The 19,685-nt window shown below is 42.2% G+C and overlaps 1 protein-coding gene across 1 annotated transcript in view; it reads left to right on the top strand.

The window, feature by feature from the left end:
• The first annotated feature begins 2,323 nt into the window (after window positions 1–2,323).
• Veph1 (ventricular zone expressed PH domain containing 1) overlaps window positions 2,324–19,685 on the top strand; it is a 773,456-nt gene continuing 756,094 nt past the window's right edge. The window contains exons 1-2 of the mRNA XM_032898283.1: window positions 2,324–2,422; window positions 18,904–19,189. Of these exons, the coding sequence (XP_032754174.1) occupies window positions 19,052–19,189 (138 nt within the window). The 5' untranslated portion in view covers window positions 2,324–2,422; window positions 18,904–19,051. The remainder of the gene's footprint in view (window positions 2,423–18,903; window positions 19,190–19,685) is intronic.

Consider the following 19,685-nt stretch of genomic DNA (forward strand, 5'->3'; position numbering starts at 1 on the left):
GGGAAACAAACTAAATAAACCTCAGCCACCCGGCTTTACTCCCGACAGTTCATAAGAAGTTTGGCTGCCATCATTTGATTCCCATGCCATTTTGCTGAGCTAAAAAAGGAGTCTCTGAGTATTTTTGCATCTCTGTGGCTACAATGGACTCTGTGCTGAGCTGAGAGTCTGAACACAGAAATAGTGCGCTTGACAAAATGTGAAAACAGACAAAACACAGGCATGCACTGTGGTGCATGTCTGCAATCCTAGTACTTGTCATGCAGAGGCTGGAGGATCGCCATGAGCTCAACACCAGGCTGAGCTATGTAGAGTTCTAGGCCGACTTGGACTCCACAGTGAGACACTCTCTCTACCATCCAAAGTTATTCATAGACAATAGTCACTGAGGAACATTTAGTGTTTCTCCGTACTTCATCCATTTAAGGTTACCTTAGCATTTACCCCCCTTTTATAAAAGAAGAATCTTCTTCCCACTTCATGGTTTAGAGATGATGTTTCTGTTTGTTTTTCATGTTGTACAAGAGAAGAGGAAAAAGTAGAGTCATAGCAAATTACAAAACCAAAGAAATTGATGGAAACTACATGCATGGAAGTCTCTTGCAACCAGATCATCTATTTGAGTTCATGCCAGGTACTGTGATCCAGGTCTGGGGGTTGGGGAGAGTTTCCAGTGAAAATAATAGAGAAGTGAACAAGTTGAGAAACTCACTTTAAAACCCCAATATAAGGTACACCAAAGGACTGCTTTCCTTTCCACGCCTCTTCTCTCCAATGGATTGATTGTCTGTGGAGCGCTGTGGCTGCCACTCAATGCATTTGTGCATTTGTTACAAATGTGTCCTGGTGAATCTATACACCGCTAATACTTAAGGTGTACTCATGAGAGGGTCTAGCTACACACCTAGATCAGATTATTCCCCACCCCAAACCCATCCCACCCACCCCCCACCAACTGAAGCAGCAGAAAAGCCAAGCCAAATCACTCCCATTGTGAAACACTGTGTTGGCATACATGGAAAATATATCTTTAGAAGAAGCTGTCTTCAAGGGCTCAAATGAAGTCACTGGGGTTTCTTAGTGGCAATACAGCAAAAGCAATATGACTTGGCATCTTTTTGTTATCAAAATCAGCAACAAAGATAATTCCCACTGAGATCAAACATTGACCTTCGCTGTTTGATTGATTGACTTGGAAGGACCATGTGTCTTCCCTAAATCATTCGCTATGATTCCCTGCTTGGCTAAAAGCAATTAGGTAAGGCGCATCTTGTATATATGCTTCAACTCTACCCAAAGAATGTGGCTTCCCAAGGGAAGATTGGGAGCAATTTTGACTAGAATGATGGGGTGTTGGGTAGCAAACAGGAAAACGTAATCCACACTATCTAAATGTGGCTTTGTATGTAATTGCCAGTGACGCAGACATACAATATTTTTGTTGTATACCTTAAACCTCACTTTTCCCCTCTGCTTTGATTCAATGTACTCGCCCAATTTACCTGAAAGCTGTACATGGAATCAGCAACATTCTATTCAGGCAGAAACCTCGGATCAATAAAGGAAGAAAGCCTATTGCACAGCTGTTAGGGGAGAGAGGAGCCTCCTGATGTATCGGTCTACTGGGCACTACCAATTAATTTATGCATTAGTGGTTTTGCATTCTCCTTAGAAGACAGAGATCTGTGGAAACATGGGATAGCTTGGAAGGAATCCCCTATGCATTAAGTCTGAGAGACGGTTCCATATTTGGAAGGTAAAGAAAATGAGTTAGCAATTGCAATGGACACAGAAGAAACCCTGCTGGATTAGAAAACTTCCTAGGATTTCTAGGGATGTTCCAGTGTTCCACTAGCAATACTGATATAGTAGTTAGAAAGCTGCTCCTTCAGGCACTTGCTACATGGTATTTTTCTTCTATCATGTTTGTTTAAATATTGTCTCATTCCATAACCCCCATCTCTTCCCACCTCTTTCACACATGCCTGCATAAATGCCCCAAATCTGATATTAACCTAAAACTTCCTTCATTCTTTAAAGTGAGTTATTCATTAACGGAACCTAAATTACTGGTTGGTAGCAAATTCAATTCTTCTACACTACAATTCGGCCCCCGAGGATCTGCTGTAAGTCTACAGAGGAAGTCGGTGAAACTGTGCCAATCGTTAGATCCGAAACAGAAGTTTGGAAAAGGGAGAAAAGTTACTCATTCGCCTGATACCACACGGTGAGTCCACGGGAGGGACTCTAGCGCAGAGCTGCTTGACAAGCACACAGGGACCGTGCCAGCAGCCACCGACAGGACAGGCAGGCGCTGCTGCAGGGCTGCCTCTGAGCGAGGTCCTGGGTCCCAGCTGAAGTGTTCGAAGAATCCAGCATTTGCCTTCTGTTGCCTGCACCTGCCAGTGTCCCGTGCTAGGAGGTATGGCTGTCTTCTTTCCTGTCCCTTTGTTCAGCAGAAACAAAAGCTAATCAAAGTAAAGGCCAGAAACTGCAGGGAGGCAAGGACAGAGAAGGCTGGGAAAGTTGAGCAGAGAAGCTTCCAAGGGCTGGCTGATTGTGCAGATAAAGTGCCTTAGGAGCTGTGTGCTGGACTCTTTGTGTACATATTGTTTTAACGCATAACTGTGGTCTTCTTTCCACGCATTCATTCACCTTGAGAAGCCTCTTGCAATGAGCAGAGAAACAGTCGCTGCTGTTGTTTTTGCAGGAAGCTAAGTAGCCCCATTCCAGTCAGAGGCTGGACACTCATCGGTGTGGTTCATCACTGCTGCTGTGTGCATATTACAAATTGTGATCTGAAATAGCTACTTCTTTGGTCTTTCAAACGCACATTTAAATTGATTTAATGATCAACAAGTGGGTTCAGTGGCATCCATGTTTTAAAAGTTAAACCTAGGAAATGATTTGAATTCTTCATAGGGCAGAGTAATATTGGAAATTTAAATGACATAGTCATACATTCAACCCTGGGTATCCTCATGGTTTGAGAATTTGGGCCTGCTTCCTGGAAAAACAATCCCAATAGAATTTGAATGTGGATTTTTTTAAAACCCAAGATATATGCTGGAAACATGAGGAAAACATGACCTGCCGAGTCAAAAGTTGCAGATGAAAATGGACATGCTGTGAAATCATCCCAAAATTGAGTGCTGTAGAAAGTTTGCTAGACTCGATTAGTTGCCTCTCCTTGTCCACGAATGGCAACACTTCTCCATTTGTGTTCAAAATTTGCAATTTCAAAGGACATGCTTTGAGCTTTTGATGAATAGACAGCAAAACTTCTCTATTTTATATGATCTTACAGCATGCATGCTGCAAATTTGAACTGTACGAATTTTGACAAAACCCCTCAGGTATGGGTATCTTGGAATTGTTCGGACTAATCTAGCACTGGAGGCTTTTGGTGCAAGTGAAATGCAGCAACAGGTCACAGAAGAGGGAAGCAGAGCTGCCCAGGGAACAAAAGCAGTGTGTGGGGAGGGCTGAAATATATTCGGGTGAGTCCCATGGGAGCGCCTGTGGTCTTTTCACACCGTGTGAAAACGATGTTTCTTCAAAAGAATCTTTAATCCTTTCTTTCAAGGGAAAAGAATCTATCTGGGAAATTTATTCAGCTTCCAAGTGGGCCTAAGTTAGTCAACAGACATTTCTAACTCAGGTACATTAAACGAACATGTTTTGATGCAGTCATGTTGCTCAAAGTGTAAACCTTGCTATTCTAGAATTTTTCTGAAGTAGGGACTCAGTCAGACCTATTCTAACCTGAGTTGTAAGGTAAAGGCTTGAATACCGCAGGACAAATTGGCTTCCTGAGCTAAATATCAAAATCTTCTCCTAAAGATCCGCCTGTGTCCTGAGGGCACTATTCCTACCTTATAGGGACTGAGCCCTGTATTTACTGACAGAGTAGCGTCTACAGACCCATGATGGGGTAAATCATTAATTAATATATTTATAAGTGAACAATGAGTATAGGTCACCTTGAAAAGGTCTGGTTCCCTGCATGGCATACCCTTCTGCCTGGTAAAAGGAGAGTAAATATTATACTAATATGGAAAACACTGGTATTTGGATAACCCAGCCACGAAAAGTCTAAGATACACTGCACCCTCGTCTGTTTCTGATCTGTAAACAAAACCAGATATCACTAGGCCATGGGGGAGGTAAGAAGAACCACAGTAAGGTTACTTCTCCAAGAAATAAGAGTTGCCTCCAAGAATATAAGTTAGTGAAATTTTCATGATACAAATGAAGTTTACCCACACTTAAGATTAATAAAACGTACAACTAAAATACATAAATGACACAAACAGAAAACAAAAGCAAGCAACCCTAAGTGTCTTTGTACCAAGAACTGGATTTAGTTAACCACACCATGAGATTCAGACTTTTAAAAGCTATGACATAATGATATGCTAATGGGACATTTTTTATAAGAATAAAAATACCCAGGGTCTAAGGGCATAAAATACTCAGGGGCTAAGGTAGGAGGATCTTAAGTTCAAGACTAGCCTGGCAACAGAGTGAGCTCAAAGCCAACCTGGGCAACTGAGTGAGATGCTGTCCCAAGATAAAGTGAAGGATGCTGATAGAGCTCAACGGTAGAGCCTGGCCGAAGCTGCACGAGGCCTTAGGTTTCAACTCCAGTACCAGAGAAGAGGGATAACGCTTCAAAGGACAGAATGGAGGCCACTCGCCTCCATTTTATACAACACAGGAGAGACTAATTCACTGCCCAGGTCTCTATGCCCATGGCATAGCGGAGACTGGAGAGCAGGTCTCCAGGTTCCCACACTCTTACTGCCTGATCCTCTTGCTGCTGTCTATGGAATCTCAAATCCCAGATGCGACGTGCTTGAAACATTTAAGGACACTGAACAAAATTGAAGGATTTCAAAACCAGCAATCAGAAGAAAAAAGCCTGAAGAATTCTCTTCTAGTCCATCGAAGTGGGAGACTTCAGTGGTCATCTTGTAAGCTGGAAAATTACTAAGAAAATAATAGACTTCGAGGGTAAGGACTGGCGTCCATCTTGTCTCGGAACTCTTCTGTAGACAGTTCTGCCTCTGAGGACAGGGAGAAAATAGGACTGAAGGCCAAGTGTCCGGGAAGATTTGTGCCGTGATTCTTAGAATGTTGGCTGTAGCCCCTGACCTGGCTTTGTAGGGAGCATTCCCGGGAAGGCCCTGTCTATATTTTTGAGCCCCTGACCTACCTTTGTAGGGAGCATTCCTGGGAAGGCCCTGTCTATATTTTTGAGTCCCTGATCTACCTTGGTGGGGAACACTCCCAGGAAGACATTGTCTGTGTTTTGTTACCCTGAACATGGATTTACCTGCAGGAGAGGTGCCATCATAATCTGACTGAAGGAGGGTCTGATGGCCAAGAGACCTACGATAGGAGCAAATTATGGATTTAAAAGAATAAAATTCTTTTTAAAAATAACATATTTTTAAAGATGCACCCAGATGTTTAAACAACTCAGAGGCTGGGTGAAATGCACACACAGTTAGTCCCAGCATTCATGAGGCAGAGGCAGACAAATCTCTGTGAGTTCAAAGCCAAGTTCAACTACCTACATAAGGAGCCAAGTCTAGGCCAGCCAAGGCTACATAGGGAGGCCTTATTTAAAAGGAGTGGGGCTTAGATTGCCCCCTCCACACACTTAATCAAAAGATTAAGCTAGATAAACATTCTTCTGACTCTGCAATAATACTTAAAAATACAGTCCATATTATTTTATCTATGTAGATCAGCTGGATTGGGACCCCTTGGAGGTCAAATAACCCTTTCACAGGAGTTTTCTATCAGATATTTACTTACGTTGCAATTCATAACAGCAAAATTACGGCTAGGAAGTAGCAACAGTTTTAAGGTTGGGGTCACCACAACATGAGGAATTATATTAAAGGGCCGCATCATTAGGAAGGTTGAGAGCCACTGATACTGGTCAGGAAGAACCTCCCAAATTCCACCAAATAGAGTGAAAGGTTGCATGGTTTCGTGGAGCCAGCCTGTTCCCCCCACTAGTAACCCTAGATATCCTGAAACTTCCACTGACATTAATCTAGAGGCAGGGCGGCGAGGGGGTCGTTTCTTCCAGGCTGTGACCTACACAAGGCTCTGTGTTTTGAACTCCTGTGTCTCACTAAGTTTCCTGCTCTGCAGAGGCCGGGTCATCCCACCACCGGCTCCAACCTGGCCGGCTTCCTGCGTGGCTTCCCCACCCCCACCTAATCTCGGAAGGGAAAGTGTAGATTTCCACGAACACAGGGCGTTCTGTCTTCTCGGTCCCCAGCAGCCCTGGGTTACTGGAGCTGCCTTTGTGCTTGAAGGTAGCTCTGCCCCGGAGCCAGAGCAGCCAGTCACCTGACCCGCCCAGGGAGCAGCCGGTGGCTTCCGCTGCATTCCTGGAATTCTTCCACGGGGCCAGGCGGGTGGACAGCTGCGGGGTCACTGAGCTGCACTGGGGCCGGCAGCCTCCTGCAGCCTGGGCTTGAAGCTTTCAGCCAGTGGCAGCAAATGAGTCTTGGAGGAGTAGCTCGCAGGTAAAATGAGTTTGTGGGGACAGCCCTGCAATGGGCCACCGCGCGCAGAATTATAACTCTTTTGTCGCTCCTGATTTTTTTTTTAAGGAAGGTTAACTTGTCAACTAGTAAACTCCTTAAAAAGAAACAAACAAATTTCAAACTAAGAGAGAGTAGGCCTCAAGTTCGGTTCACAAACACATCGAGGGGAGCAAGTTATGAGAGAAAGGAAAAACGCAGAGTAAAAAGACAATTTATAGAACGGATTTCTTGGTTTTGGGGGTTTTGTTTTTGTTTTTTTTGTGACCTCAGGTATGGCATTAATGAATGGGTCCTGTTCTGTATCTGCCTGCATGGTTAATGAGCATACTGAGAAGTTTCTAACCAAGAGCTTAGTGCACAGACAGGATCTGAGTATACATATTTATGTACATGTATGCTTTCATTTGTGCACCTATGTGTCTACCAAGCGTGCACTTATATGTATGTATCTGGTCTATATTACTACAATATCTGGAAAGGAACATAGTTAAAATTAGGGAAATTTGGTCAGGCTCTGGCCATGTCTTTAGTTTCAGTTGCAAAATAAACAAACAGGAGAAACCAGACATTTAAGCAAAACATTGACCAGAAAATAAATAACTGTTTTGCCAATCCTAGTTCAGAAAAGTGTCTGTCTATGAAGGCCCTGGGGGGCTTTGAACCCAGAGACCTACAGCTCTCTGTCCTAACTACAACTGTTCTTTGAACATCAGGTTTCCCTTGCGAGCCTTGTCATACTCAAGTGACCCAAAGCCTTCAGAATAATGCTGGGATGTGGCAAACAGCAGCCCTTGGCTGTGTGGGGGAAAGGTAGAGACTGTATTCACTTCTTGATTATCATAAAGGATCCTATCTGACACTCTTTATCAAAAGACAGGCAAAGAAGGGAGGTATTCGATCACAGTTCTGTGTGACACAAGAGCTTTTAAACTGGGGACCCACAGACTCAGAGTGGTCTCTTCATTTTTTTAGGCTTAGGCTTATGGACGAATAAACAGCCATGGAGAAATCTGACTGGACAGATTGGGTCTTATGTAATGTTAATAGACTGGATGGGGAAAGCAATGAAGTCCTCTCTCCTCAGATCTTTCTTCGACTCTCTGTGTAGCGTTCCAGCCGCTTCCAGAGTATAAATCTTACTACCAGGAAAGCTGTGACAGAGGATTTCATAGAACACAGAAAAGCAAGAGAACAACAGACTGGCGTTCCCTGGATTTGTGGTTTGCTATGAGGCATGGGGCTCTAGTTTCTGTGACTACCTTAGAGAAGAGAGATTCTAGTTTCTGTAGCTTGCCTCTTGCAGGAAGAGGAATAGAAAGGAATCAGGAGACAAGAGGACACAAGGTCATGGTGAAATTTTACCCCAAGGCGGCTTCTAGAACCTTCACTTTGGGGTATTAGTTTTTTAACCCCAGAGTCTCATTTAACAAGAGGATCTTAGCCTGATAGAATAGTCCTGCATTAGTCCCATTTTGCAGGTAACCCGAGGAAAAGTATACACCAATGATCTTACAAATGCTGAGTGAACAAACCAAGCCTAAGAATCCTACCTCACTTTAAAAGGCATTCCTTACTCTGAGTTTAGCCCATGCGTGTCGAGTGAAATCCGTAAACATCTTGGCTTCTGAGATGTTGTTCAAATGGCTCTACAGGGCCTTTTGTGTCATCTTCTGCTAATGGTGGCCCACCGCCGACTCTTTTTGCGCTCACACATTCTTTGTTATAACACCCAGGAGACTTGTCTATATGTCATCTCTGCACTGCAGATTATTTAGTTCAATCACCATCCTAAGATGGACCTCTTTTGGCTTACAGTTCTAGGGGATACGTTCATCATGGTTGAGAAAGTCTGGCAGCAGGTGCAGGAGGTCACTCTGCCTCCAAAGTCAGGAAACAGAGCAATGAATGCTTATGCTTAGAGTTATTCTGACTGGAAACTATCTTTCTGGCAATTATTTTGTTGAGATTATTTCTTGACATGTCTGCAACTGGAGAAAGGATGTGTTAAAAGAAAACCTTGGGTGGAGAACTAACCCAACATCTTGATTCACCCTTCCTCATTTTCCAGTGCAAACTATTTTGGGATACACTAGCTCTACCCCTCCGGCCTCTCCCTCAGACTTTCCCCACCACTCCTTTAATATTCAAGAGCTGTGCTTTTTTCTGACTCTCCTGCTCTCTGGCTCATCTAAACCTCAGGGTATAAATGGGCAAGGATACAGGGGTGCAGAACAAACAGTCATATCTGTGCTGCCTCACTTTTTCCCATACCTTCAGTCTTAAGTGTTAGCATTGTTCTAGGGCAGTGGATCTCAACCTTTCTAAAGCTGCAACCCTTTAACACAATTCCTCATGCTGGGGTGGCACCCCAACCATAAAATTATTTTCGTTTCTACTTTATAACTGCAATTGTGCTACTGTTATGAGTTGTTATGGAAATATCTGATACGAAGGAGATCTGATATTAGATTCCTGTGAAAGGATTATTCAACCCCTCAAAGGTCGTGACCCATGGGTTGAGAACCACTGCTCCGGGAAATTTGTTCCTAACAGTGGCCACACATTTTCCTTGGCATCGGTAACACAGAATACTTTTGTTAGTTGGACCATAGCACTAGAGTCTCTGAATCTAAATCATATCTACAGGTATGTATGCCAAGTTATTTAATTGCTTCACAAACTTCATCGGCAAAATGGGAATTAAATATCCTTCTACAGTTTTTATAAATATCAAGTGAGTTAACATTTGCAAAATTTCTATCTATGGGACATAACACAAAAATAAAGACATGCAAAACCTTACATTTCTTTTTAAAATTGTTTTCCATTTATTAAAAATAGACTATTTTCTCACATAATATATTCCGACTCCTCCCTCTACACCTCCCAGTTTCTCCCTACCTCCAAACCCATCCTCATCCACTCCCCTTCTGTATCTCACTAGAAAGGAACAGGCTTCTAAGGGATAATAACAAAACATAACAAAATAAGATAAAACAAAAACTATTACATCGTAGTGGGACAAGAAGGGAAAGAGCCCAAGAGAAGGCATAAGAACCAGAGAGCTACTCATTTGCACTCTTAGGAATCCCATAAAACCACTAGACTAGGAGGCCTAATATAGACACAGAGAACCTGGTGCCGAACCATGAAGGCCTGTGCATGTTCTCTCAGTCTCTGAGCTTTGCCATATTGATTTAGAGTCCTTGTTTTCTTGGTGTCTTCAATCCCTTCTGATCCTTACACTTTTTGCCTCCTTTTCTGCAGTTTCATGAGCCCTGAGGAGACAGATTTGATAGACATCCCATTTAGAACTGAATGTTTCAGAGAGAGAGAGAGAGAGAGAGAGAGAGAGAGAGAGAGAGCCATCAAAGCTTCTCTAATAATGACTGAACAAGGCACTAATCTATGAAGATAGATGGATGGATGGATGGATGGATGGATGGATGGATGGATGGATGGATGGATGGATGAGAAAGAGAGAAAGAGAGAGAGAGAGATGCAGGCAGACAGACAGATAGACAGACAAACAGATAGAGAGGGTTTCACTATGTAGCCCTGGCTCTCCTGGAACTTAACTCACTCTGTATACCATTCTGGCCTTAAACTCAGTGATCTGCGTGCCTCTGCATCCTGGGTGCTGGGATTAAAAACATGTGCCACAGTACCTGACTCTTTTTAAAGACCAGGATTATTTGGTTTTAACCCTAGTTTCCTGGGCTATGTACTATCAGATTCTAGGTAACCCAAGCAGTGTTGGAATGCGTTTCATCTCAATGCGTGGGCCTGAAGTCAAAATTCAGCTGGTTACTCCAAACTTAGTACCACCACTGATCTAACACAGTGGTTCTCAACCTTCCTGATGCTGCAACCCTTTAATACAGTTCCTTCTGTTCTGGTGATCCCCAACCATAAAATTATTTTTATTACTACTTCATAAGTGTAATTTTGCTACTGTTGTGAACCATAATGTAAATATCTGTGTTTCCAGTTGTCATGACCCACAGATTGGGAACCATTGGTCTAGCATCTATTGTAGGGATGATACCATTGTATATCAATGGGTTTGTGCTTGGCTTAGTGTTTGTGTGGCTCTTCTGGTAGCATACAAAATCCGTCCCTGCAGAGCCAGTGAAACTCTTTTGAAAAGGAAGCAGAAAGAGTGTAAGAACAAAGGGGATTGAAGACACCAAGAACACAAGGCCCTCTAAATCAACATAAGCAAAGCTCATATGAACTCACAGAGGTTGAAGCAGCATACACAGAACCCACAAGGTATATCTCTTCTGGTGGCATGTACTGAAGATGCTAGAACATAGCATAGCAGGGAAAGCTCTATGTTGGTACCAGCTCAATTTCTCCATGTTTAATGAGTCGTGTAGGTATTGTCTTCAGCAATGAGACCTTGCTGCCAGTTTGTGAAGAGCAATCTATTTCCTTGGCAACAGCCTGGGTTGTTTGGAGATTCCCATGGGACCACTTTGGCAAACAACATGATTAGATGTAACCCAATCTCAGTAGAAGAAGCCTTGCTTGGTAACAAGAGACAGCCAGGTGGGATTCTGTATCCCCTATTACTTGGTGATATCTTTTGGGTTGCCTTAATATGTGTACATATTTTAGAAGGTTTATACCTATTAGATTTTCATACTACCCCTCAAATGCCCCCCAGTTTTAACTGTCTCTCCACATACTTCCTATTCTTCTCACTCCTCCCAACCTAATCCTCCCCTTTCAGCTCCTCATCTGTCTGTAAGTATCTAATCTACTTCCCATTCCTAATAGGATCTATCTGTACCCTCCAGGCCCTTCCTGGGTACCGAACCTCTGTGGGATTGTAGTGTTGTTATCATTGATTGAACAGCTAACGTCACATATATGTGAACATATACACGTTTGTCTTTCTGGTTCTGGGCTACACACTCAGATTATTCTAGTTCCATCTATTTGCCTGAAAATATAACCAGCTGAGAAATAGCCTGTTGTGCAAACATACCAAATTTTCTTGATCTGTCCTCCTGTTGAGAGACATCTAGGTGGTTTCTAATCTCTGGCCACTATGAATAGAGCAGCAATGAATATGGTTGAGCAAGTGTTGAAAGATGAAGAAGCCGCCTTCGGGCGTATGCCCAAGAGACGTATACATAGCTGGATCTTCAGGTAGATCAGTTTCCATCTTCCTGAAATACCACCATACTGATTTCCACAGAGGCTGTACAAGTTTGTACTCCACTAAAAATAAGTGAGTGTTCCCCTTACTCCCCACACTCCTTACAAGTGACGGCTCAGTCTTGCCAGCATGAGCTGTCAGATGGGGTCTCAGAGTAGTTTTCATTTCGATTTCCCTGGATGTTGAACTTTAAGTGTTTTTTCCCCCAGCCATTTGAGTTTCCTCTACTAATAATATAGTGATAAATGATCTCACCCCATTTTAATTGGATTACTTGTTCTCTTGTTACCTAGTTTCTTAAGTTCTTTATATACTTCGATATTAGCCCTCTATTGGATGTGCAATGGTAAAAATCTTTTCCCATTCTGTAGGCTGCTGCTTTGTCCAAATGATAATGCCCAGCGTTGTGCAGAACCTTCTTTGTTCCATGAGGTCCCATTTGTTAATTGTCAATCCCAGTCTCCACGTTAGTGTGTACAGAAAGTATTCTCCTTTGCCAGTGAATTCAAGGCTGTTACTGCTTTCTCGTCTCTCAGGATCAGTGAACCTGGTTTTCCGTTGAGGTCTTTGATCCATTTAAAGTTGAGCTTTATGCGGGGTGATAAGTATGGATCTGTTTGGACTCTTCTACCTGCAGTCATCCAGTTTGTTGAAAATGCTGTCTCTTCTTCCATTGTCTGTTCCTGGCTCCTTTATCAAAGATCAGGCAGCTGTAGGTGTGTGGATTTGTGTGTGGTCTTCAATTCTATTCCATTGATCAACATGCCAGTTTTTGTACCAATACCATGCTGTTTTTATTATTATTTTTGTAGCACAACTTAAAATTGGGAATGGATACCTCCAGCAGTTATTTAATTATTCCAGTCCTGGTGTGTGTGTGTGTGTGTTGTGTGTGTGTGTGTGTGTGTGTGTATGTGTGTGTTGTGTGTGTGTGTGTGTGTGTTGTGTGTTTGTGTGTGTGTGTGTGTGTGTTTTGTGTGTGTGTGTTGTGTGTGTGTGTGTGTGTGTGTGTGTGTGTGTGTGTGTGTGTGTGTGTATGTGTGGTGTGTGTGTGTGTGTGTGTGTGTGTGTGTGCCCGTGTGTGTTTCCATTATGCTGGAATTTTGATGTGGATCACACTGAATCTGTTGATTGCCTTTGGTAGGATATTTTTACTATGTTAATCCCGTGGATCCATGACCATGGAAGATCTTTCCATATTTTCATATCTTCTTCAATTTTTGTCTTCAAGACTCGAGATTTTAATACAAGTCTTTCCTTTGCCTGGTTAGAGTTACTCCAAGACATTTTGTATTATTTGAGACTATTGTGAAGGATGTTTCCCAATTTCTTTCCCAGTCCACATGCCATTTGTATATAGGAGGGCTACTGGGTTTTGTGAGTTAATTTTGCATACAGCTATTTCTGCTGAAAGTGTTTGCCAGCTGTAGGAGTTCCCTGGTGGAATTTTTCAGGTTGCTTGTGTATGCTATCTTATCATCAGCAAATAAAGAAACTTTGATGCTTTCCTTTCCAGTTTGTAACCCTTGGTCTCCTCCTTCAGTTGTCTCATTGCTCTAGCTCAGACTTTAAGCACTATTTTAGATAGGTATGGAGAAAGCGGACAAACATGTGTTGTTCCTGATTTTAGTGGAAATTGATTTTTCTCTGCATTTAAGGTGAGGTAGACTCTGGGCTTGCTAGAAGCTGTCTTTAATATGGTGAGGCATGCCCCTTGTATCCCTCATCTCTCCTGGACTTCTTTCATGAAAGACTGTTGGATTCTTATCAAAGGCTTTTTCTGCATCTGTTAAGATGACCATGTGTCCATGTGTTTTTGTCTTTCAGTTTGTTTATGTGTATGAATTTCATTTATCGATTCATGTATGTTGGGCCATCCCTGCATCTCTTGGATGAAACCTACTTGTTATTGGTAGATGATCTTTCTTAACATGTTCTTATATTAGGATTTCAAGTATTTTATTGAGATTTTCCTTCTATGTTCATAAGGGAAATTGGTCTAGAATTATTTTTCTTTGCTGGATATTTATGTGGTTTGGGTATCAGGTTAACTGTGGCCTCATAAAATGAATTGCACAATGTTCCTTCTGTTTTGATTTTGTGGAATGAATTAATGAATGTTGATGTTAACTCTTCTTTGAAAGTCTGGTAGAATTCTGCACTAAAACCATCTGGCCCTGGGCTTCTTTTGGTTGGGAGACTTTTAATTATTCTTTTTATTTCACTAGAGGTTGTTTAAATCGGTTATCTGCTCTTGATTTAACTTTGGTAAGTGATGTATATTGAGAGAATTATCCATTATTTTCAGATTTTCCAGTTTGGTGGAGTACTGGTTTTTAAGCCAGTTCTCAAGATTTCCTCAGTATCTGTTGTTACATCGCACTTTTCATTTCTGCTTTTGTTAATTTGGATATTCCCTCTGACTTTTACTTAATTTGGATAAAGGTTTGTTAATCTTTTTGATTTTTCTCAAAGACCAATTCTTTGTTTCATTGATTGTTTATACTGGTTGCTTGCTTGCTTGCTTGTTTCTGTTTTATTGATTTCAGACCTAATATCAGATCTCTACCAGTCTTTTTTTTTTTTTTATTAACTTGAAGTGTTATTCCTTTCCGGTTTCGGCAAACATCCCCTCCCCCTCCCCTTCCTTATGGGTGTTCCTCCCACCCTCCCCCATTGCCGCCTCCCCCAACAATCTAGTTCACTGGGGGTTCAGTCTTGGCAGGACCCAGGGCTTCCCTTCCACTGGTGCTCTTACTAGGATATTCATTGCTACCTTGAGGTCAGAGTCCAGGGTCAGTCCATTAGTCTTTGGGTAGTGGCTTAGTCCCTGGAAGCTCTGGTTGCTTGGCATTGTTTACATATGGGGTCTCGAGCCCTTCAAGCTCTTCCAGTTCTTTCTCTGATTCCTTCAACAGGGGTCCTATTCTCAGTTCAGTGGTTTGCTGCTGGCATTCGCCTCTGTATTTGCTGTATTCTGGCTGTGTCTCTCTTTTGATCTACATCCGGCTCCTGTCGGTCCACTTCTTTGCTTCATCCATCTTGTCTAATTGGGTGGCTGTATATATATGGGCCACATGTGGGGCAGGCTCTGAATGGGTGTCCCTTCAGTCTCTGTTTTAATCTTTGCCTCTCTCTTCCCTGCCAAGGGTATTCTTGTTCCCCTTTTGTGAAGCATTCACATTTTGATCATTCTTGAGTTTCATTTGTTCTAGGCATCTAGGTAATTCAAGCATTTGGGCTAATTCTTATCAATGAGTGCATACCATGTGTCTACCAGTCTTTTTTATGTAGTCACTTAGTTCTAAGAGTTCAAGCCTCTTAGAATCGCCTTCATTATGTTCCATTAGTTTGGGTATGGTGTGTATTCACTTTCATCCAATTCTAGAAAGTCTTTGATTTTTTTTATTTCGTTTTTGACCCATTTTTCACTCATTAGAAATTTTCTCTGTTTCCATCAATTTATATGCCATTCTGTTGTTTCCGTTATTGTTTATTTTTGTCTTTAATCCGTACTGGTCAGATAGGATGCAGGGAGTTATTTCAATTTTCTTATATCTATTGAGACTTCGTGTCTGAGTATGTCATCAACTCAGAAGAAAATTCCATAAGGTGCTGAGATGAAGATAAATTCTTTTGTGTTTGAGTGAAATGTCCAGTATACATCTTTTAGGTCCATTTTGTTTATAATGCCTGTTAGCTCCAGCATTTCTCTTTTTAGTTTCGTTCTGAAAGAACTGTCTGCTGGGAAGAGTGGTGTACTGAAGTCTCTCACTGTCAGTATGTGAGGGTAAATATGTGACTTAAGCTATAGTAGTGTTTCTTCTACAAACTTCGGTGACCTTGTGCTTGGAGCATAGATGTTTGTATTAGGGTGTTCTAGAGTAATAGACTTCATGGAAAGAATACATAGAGATATAGATAGATAGATAGATAGATAGATAGATAGATAGATAGATAGATAAGAGGGGGAGATGAGAGGGGGAGATGAGAGAAAGGGTATTTATTCAAATGACTTACAGGCTGTGGTATAGCTAATTCAGCAATGGCTGCTATGAAAAGAAAGTCTAAGAATCAAGTAGTTGTTCAGTTCATGAGGTTGGTATAGGGTATGTGCTTGAGTCCTCAAAAAGTAGGCTATTACGCCATGAAGTGATGGACTTGCTAGTAAGGGAAGGAGCAAGCAGGCTAAGAGCGAAGCTTCCCTCTTCCATGTCTTTACATAGGCTTTCAGCAGAAGATGCGGCCCAGATTAAAGCTGGATCTTTCCACCTCAAAATATCTGAACTAAAGCTGTTTCTTCTCTCCTCAAAGACTGGGAATAGAGGTGGATCTTCGCATTTCAAATGATTTAATTAAGCAAAACTCCCTCACATGCGCGCTGAGTATTTTGAGGTTTTAGTTAATTCTAGATGTAGTCAAACTGGCAACCAAAGTAGTTATCACAATATTACTTGATCTTCTTCTCTTGCAGCTGCTAATACTCTTTGTTTTTGTTGTTGTTGTTGTTGTCGTTGTTGTTGTTCTATATATTTAGTATTTGGACTATTATGTGCCAAGGGGACTTTTATTTGCTCAATCATCTATTTGGTATTCTGTAGGCTTCTTGTACTTTGATAGCCATCTCCTTTAGGCTAGGAAAAATTTTTTTATGATTTTGTTGAAAATATTTTCTGTGTTTTTGATCTGTGTTTTTCCCCTTCCTCTAATCTTATTATTCTTAGATTTGGTCTTTCCATGGTGTTCCAGATTTCATGGATGTTTTGTGCCAGGAGTTTCCTTTGACCAAGGTTACCATTTCTTTTATCATGCCTTCAATGCTGGAGATTTTTTTCCTTCCATCTCTTGTATTCTGCGTATGAAACTTGGCTCTGTGGTTTTTGTTCAAGTTCCTAAAGTTCTCCTGTCCAGATTCCCCTCAGTTTGGATTTTCATCATTGATCTATTTCTACTCTCAGGTCTTGGATGGTTTTATTCATTTCCTTCCACTGTTTGTGTTTTCATAGATTTCTTTAAGGGATTTATTCATTCCCTCTTTTCATACCTCGATCATATTTGTAAAGGCTGTTTCAAGGACTTTTTTCCATGCTTCAACTCTGTTGGAATATTCAGGGTCTGCGGTGGCTTTGGGCTCTAGTGGAGACATATTATCCTGACTATGACTGATTGTGTCTTTACACTGTTGTCTGGGCATTTGATATTGGGAAGATTGCAATTCTAGGTGCTGTATCTGGTCTTGTCTTTGTTGGGTGAGTGTCTTGTTCTCTGGTTTCTTTTTCCTCTCTGGTTTTAGGAGACTCTTGTGGTTTTGTGTTGCCTGGTAGGGGAATATTCTTGGGTCTTGATAGTTGTGGTTACTGGGGATTCCAGGTAAAATGCATTTCTGGATGTTGAGAGATGACACTTCAGAATAGGTTTGAGTTGGTGGCGGGCTTGGGGTGGGGTGGGGTCACAGGTCGTTCCACAAGCATCTGTTTAGTTAGTCCTCTGGGTATTGGGGGTAGAGGGTGAGGGAAGGCTATAGCGGAAGGTCTGCTATAGAGCTGGGGGTGAGACTGGGGATGAGACTCGGAGGAATCAAGGAAAAGATGGAGTTCACCTTCTTATCTGCCTAGGAAGAATGTCCTGTGGGTTCCAGGAGGGCCTTCTGAAGGTGGTGGCTGGGACCAAGCAAATAGTTCAGGGGAGGTAGATTAGAAAGGAAAGATCTATGGTATCCACAGGAGATGGGTGCAGAATGGAAGGAAAGCTGCAGCAGGTTGCGGGACTGTGGATGAGGCTGGGGGACTAGATTTGAAGGAGCAGAAGGAGAGTCAAGGATTTGAAGTTAGCCTACCTGCTTCCCTGGCCAGAGTGGAACTTATCTTTCTAAAACTGGAAGGCAGTATAAAAAATGGTACAATCAACAGACAATGATGCCCTTGAAATCGTTTTTTTAAACTAGCCCATGAGTAGTTGACATACCACAGATAGATTGACTTGAATATCCTGTGACAGAGTTGGCTCATGTTCAGATCCCACAGTGAATAGAGAGTATCTCGGAACCTTAAGACTGATTCAGCATAGAAAGGTGCCCCCACAGCAGTAGCTCACAAGGGCAATCTGGGACTGTCCAAGGGACCACAGTGCCCTCTGTCTTTTCACTTTCATCCCAAGGAGCTCATTCACACGGAAATGATGGTCAAAAATCATCCACTGCTCTTGTTAAGTAACTCACACTGGGCTCCTACTCTCTGAGAAAGTGACTGCATCGCAAATTACTTGCACGCATGAAGAGACTCCACTTCACCGTAAACTGTGGTGGGAAGCCCACTCACCTGAAAGCAGGAGACTAGCCCCACAATAATGACTGTGGGACCTTAGGGAAGTCATTGATCATCTCTGGCTGTTAAATGAAGCTAACATATCTACTAATGCATACAATCTATAATTTCATTAGCCCCAGAAGGGAACTGAAGAGAACAGCCAAGTACCCAACCTGTCTTCTCTCTCTGTTCTCTACAGATTGCTCCATAGTGGAGAAGTTAGTGAAATCGTATCATTCTGGCTGAGGTAATAAAGGGAGGATACACAGTCCCAAAGACCTGTCTGTTTAGCCTGCACTGCAGTACTACCGTGTGCAGTGTCACCATTCCAAGTTGAATTTTAATAGAGTTCTTCCTAACCCACATACCAAGGCAGAGCTCTTTATCTCGTTGCCATTTCATTAGAGAGTACACAGGATTAAAGTAAGTAGATAACCTTGGAGACTGAAGTAAGAAGGCATTTCTGTTTTCAGGAAAGCTGAGACATGCAGCCAAGAGAGTGAGTGAACTGGTTCCCACATCAGGTTCTCTACGCTGGCCTTTTTCATGAGTGCAGCTCAGCTGCTACATGTTTGCAGAGGTCTGACAGAGTTGTTCGTTGCTTCACCTCCATTCTTGTTTCAAAGCTTCAAATTAAATTCAGAGGAGATCTGATAATTTCTTAAAGAAAAGAATGTTCTGATATGAAAAATAAAGAACTCATTCAAATACTACCAACCAAGAGCAACTCTCTGTATATGTATGTATATATATATATATATATATATATATATATATATATATGCAGAGACAGAGATAGAGATGTCCCACCTCCATTCCTTTGCTGTTCCTATTCTGTCCTTTGTTTTGATTACAGAGACTGCCAAAGGAGACCTTAGGGCCTGAAGAACTATGGCCCTTCATGGAATATGAAGTGTACCAACTGCTACGTGGTTTTCTATCTCTAACCCTGGATAACAGAGCATGGCCCTGGAGCTACAGAAAGCCAACTGATCCAACTCACAATGCACCAACTTTTCAGATTGGTTTTGGGACAAAAAGATCTTTCAAGAGCTGGGGACCTCTTCTCTTTAGATGACGCTGAGATAGAAGACAGCCTGACAGAAGCTTTGGAGCAGATTAAAGTAATTAGCTCATCTTTGGTAAGTAAATTGCTTTGTAGAATAGACCGCTCAAGTGGCCAATCTCAGACCAAAAACCGTGTGCCCCCCAGGGAACGATAAAGGGGAAGGGTCAGTGATAAACATAGTATGTGGTTTAATTGGTATCTTCAAAATAATAACACTGAGCAAGCTAGAAAACAGTTATCTTAGGCCGGCTTTTGCCCACTCATGGAGACCTGAATGCTGGAAATCTCAAACTAGAGTGGATTTCTCACAAATGGATTCTTTAGGGACTATTTTTACACCCTTGAAATGACACGGAGAAGAGAGGTGTAACAAATTTAGGAAAAGCAGACCTGCCAAGCTGCACAACAGCATCAGCAAACAAGGCAGGGTGTGTGGTGGAGGCTGAATAATGAAAGAAGGCAGGTGACACCTCTGCCACACGGGTAAGATGAGACACGGACTGCCAGAGCGCTGCTGCCAGAAATGACAGTTGCCCAGGGCTTGACGATGCTGATTCTGTTTACTTATG

This window comes from Rattus rattus, chromosome 3 (genome assembly GCF_011064425.1).
Source record: "Rattus rattus isolate New Zealand chromosome 3, Rrattus_CSIRO_v1, whole genome shotgun sequence".
Lineage (NCBI taxonomy): Eukaryota > Metazoa > Chordata > Mammalia > Rodentia > Muridae > Rattus > Rattus rattus.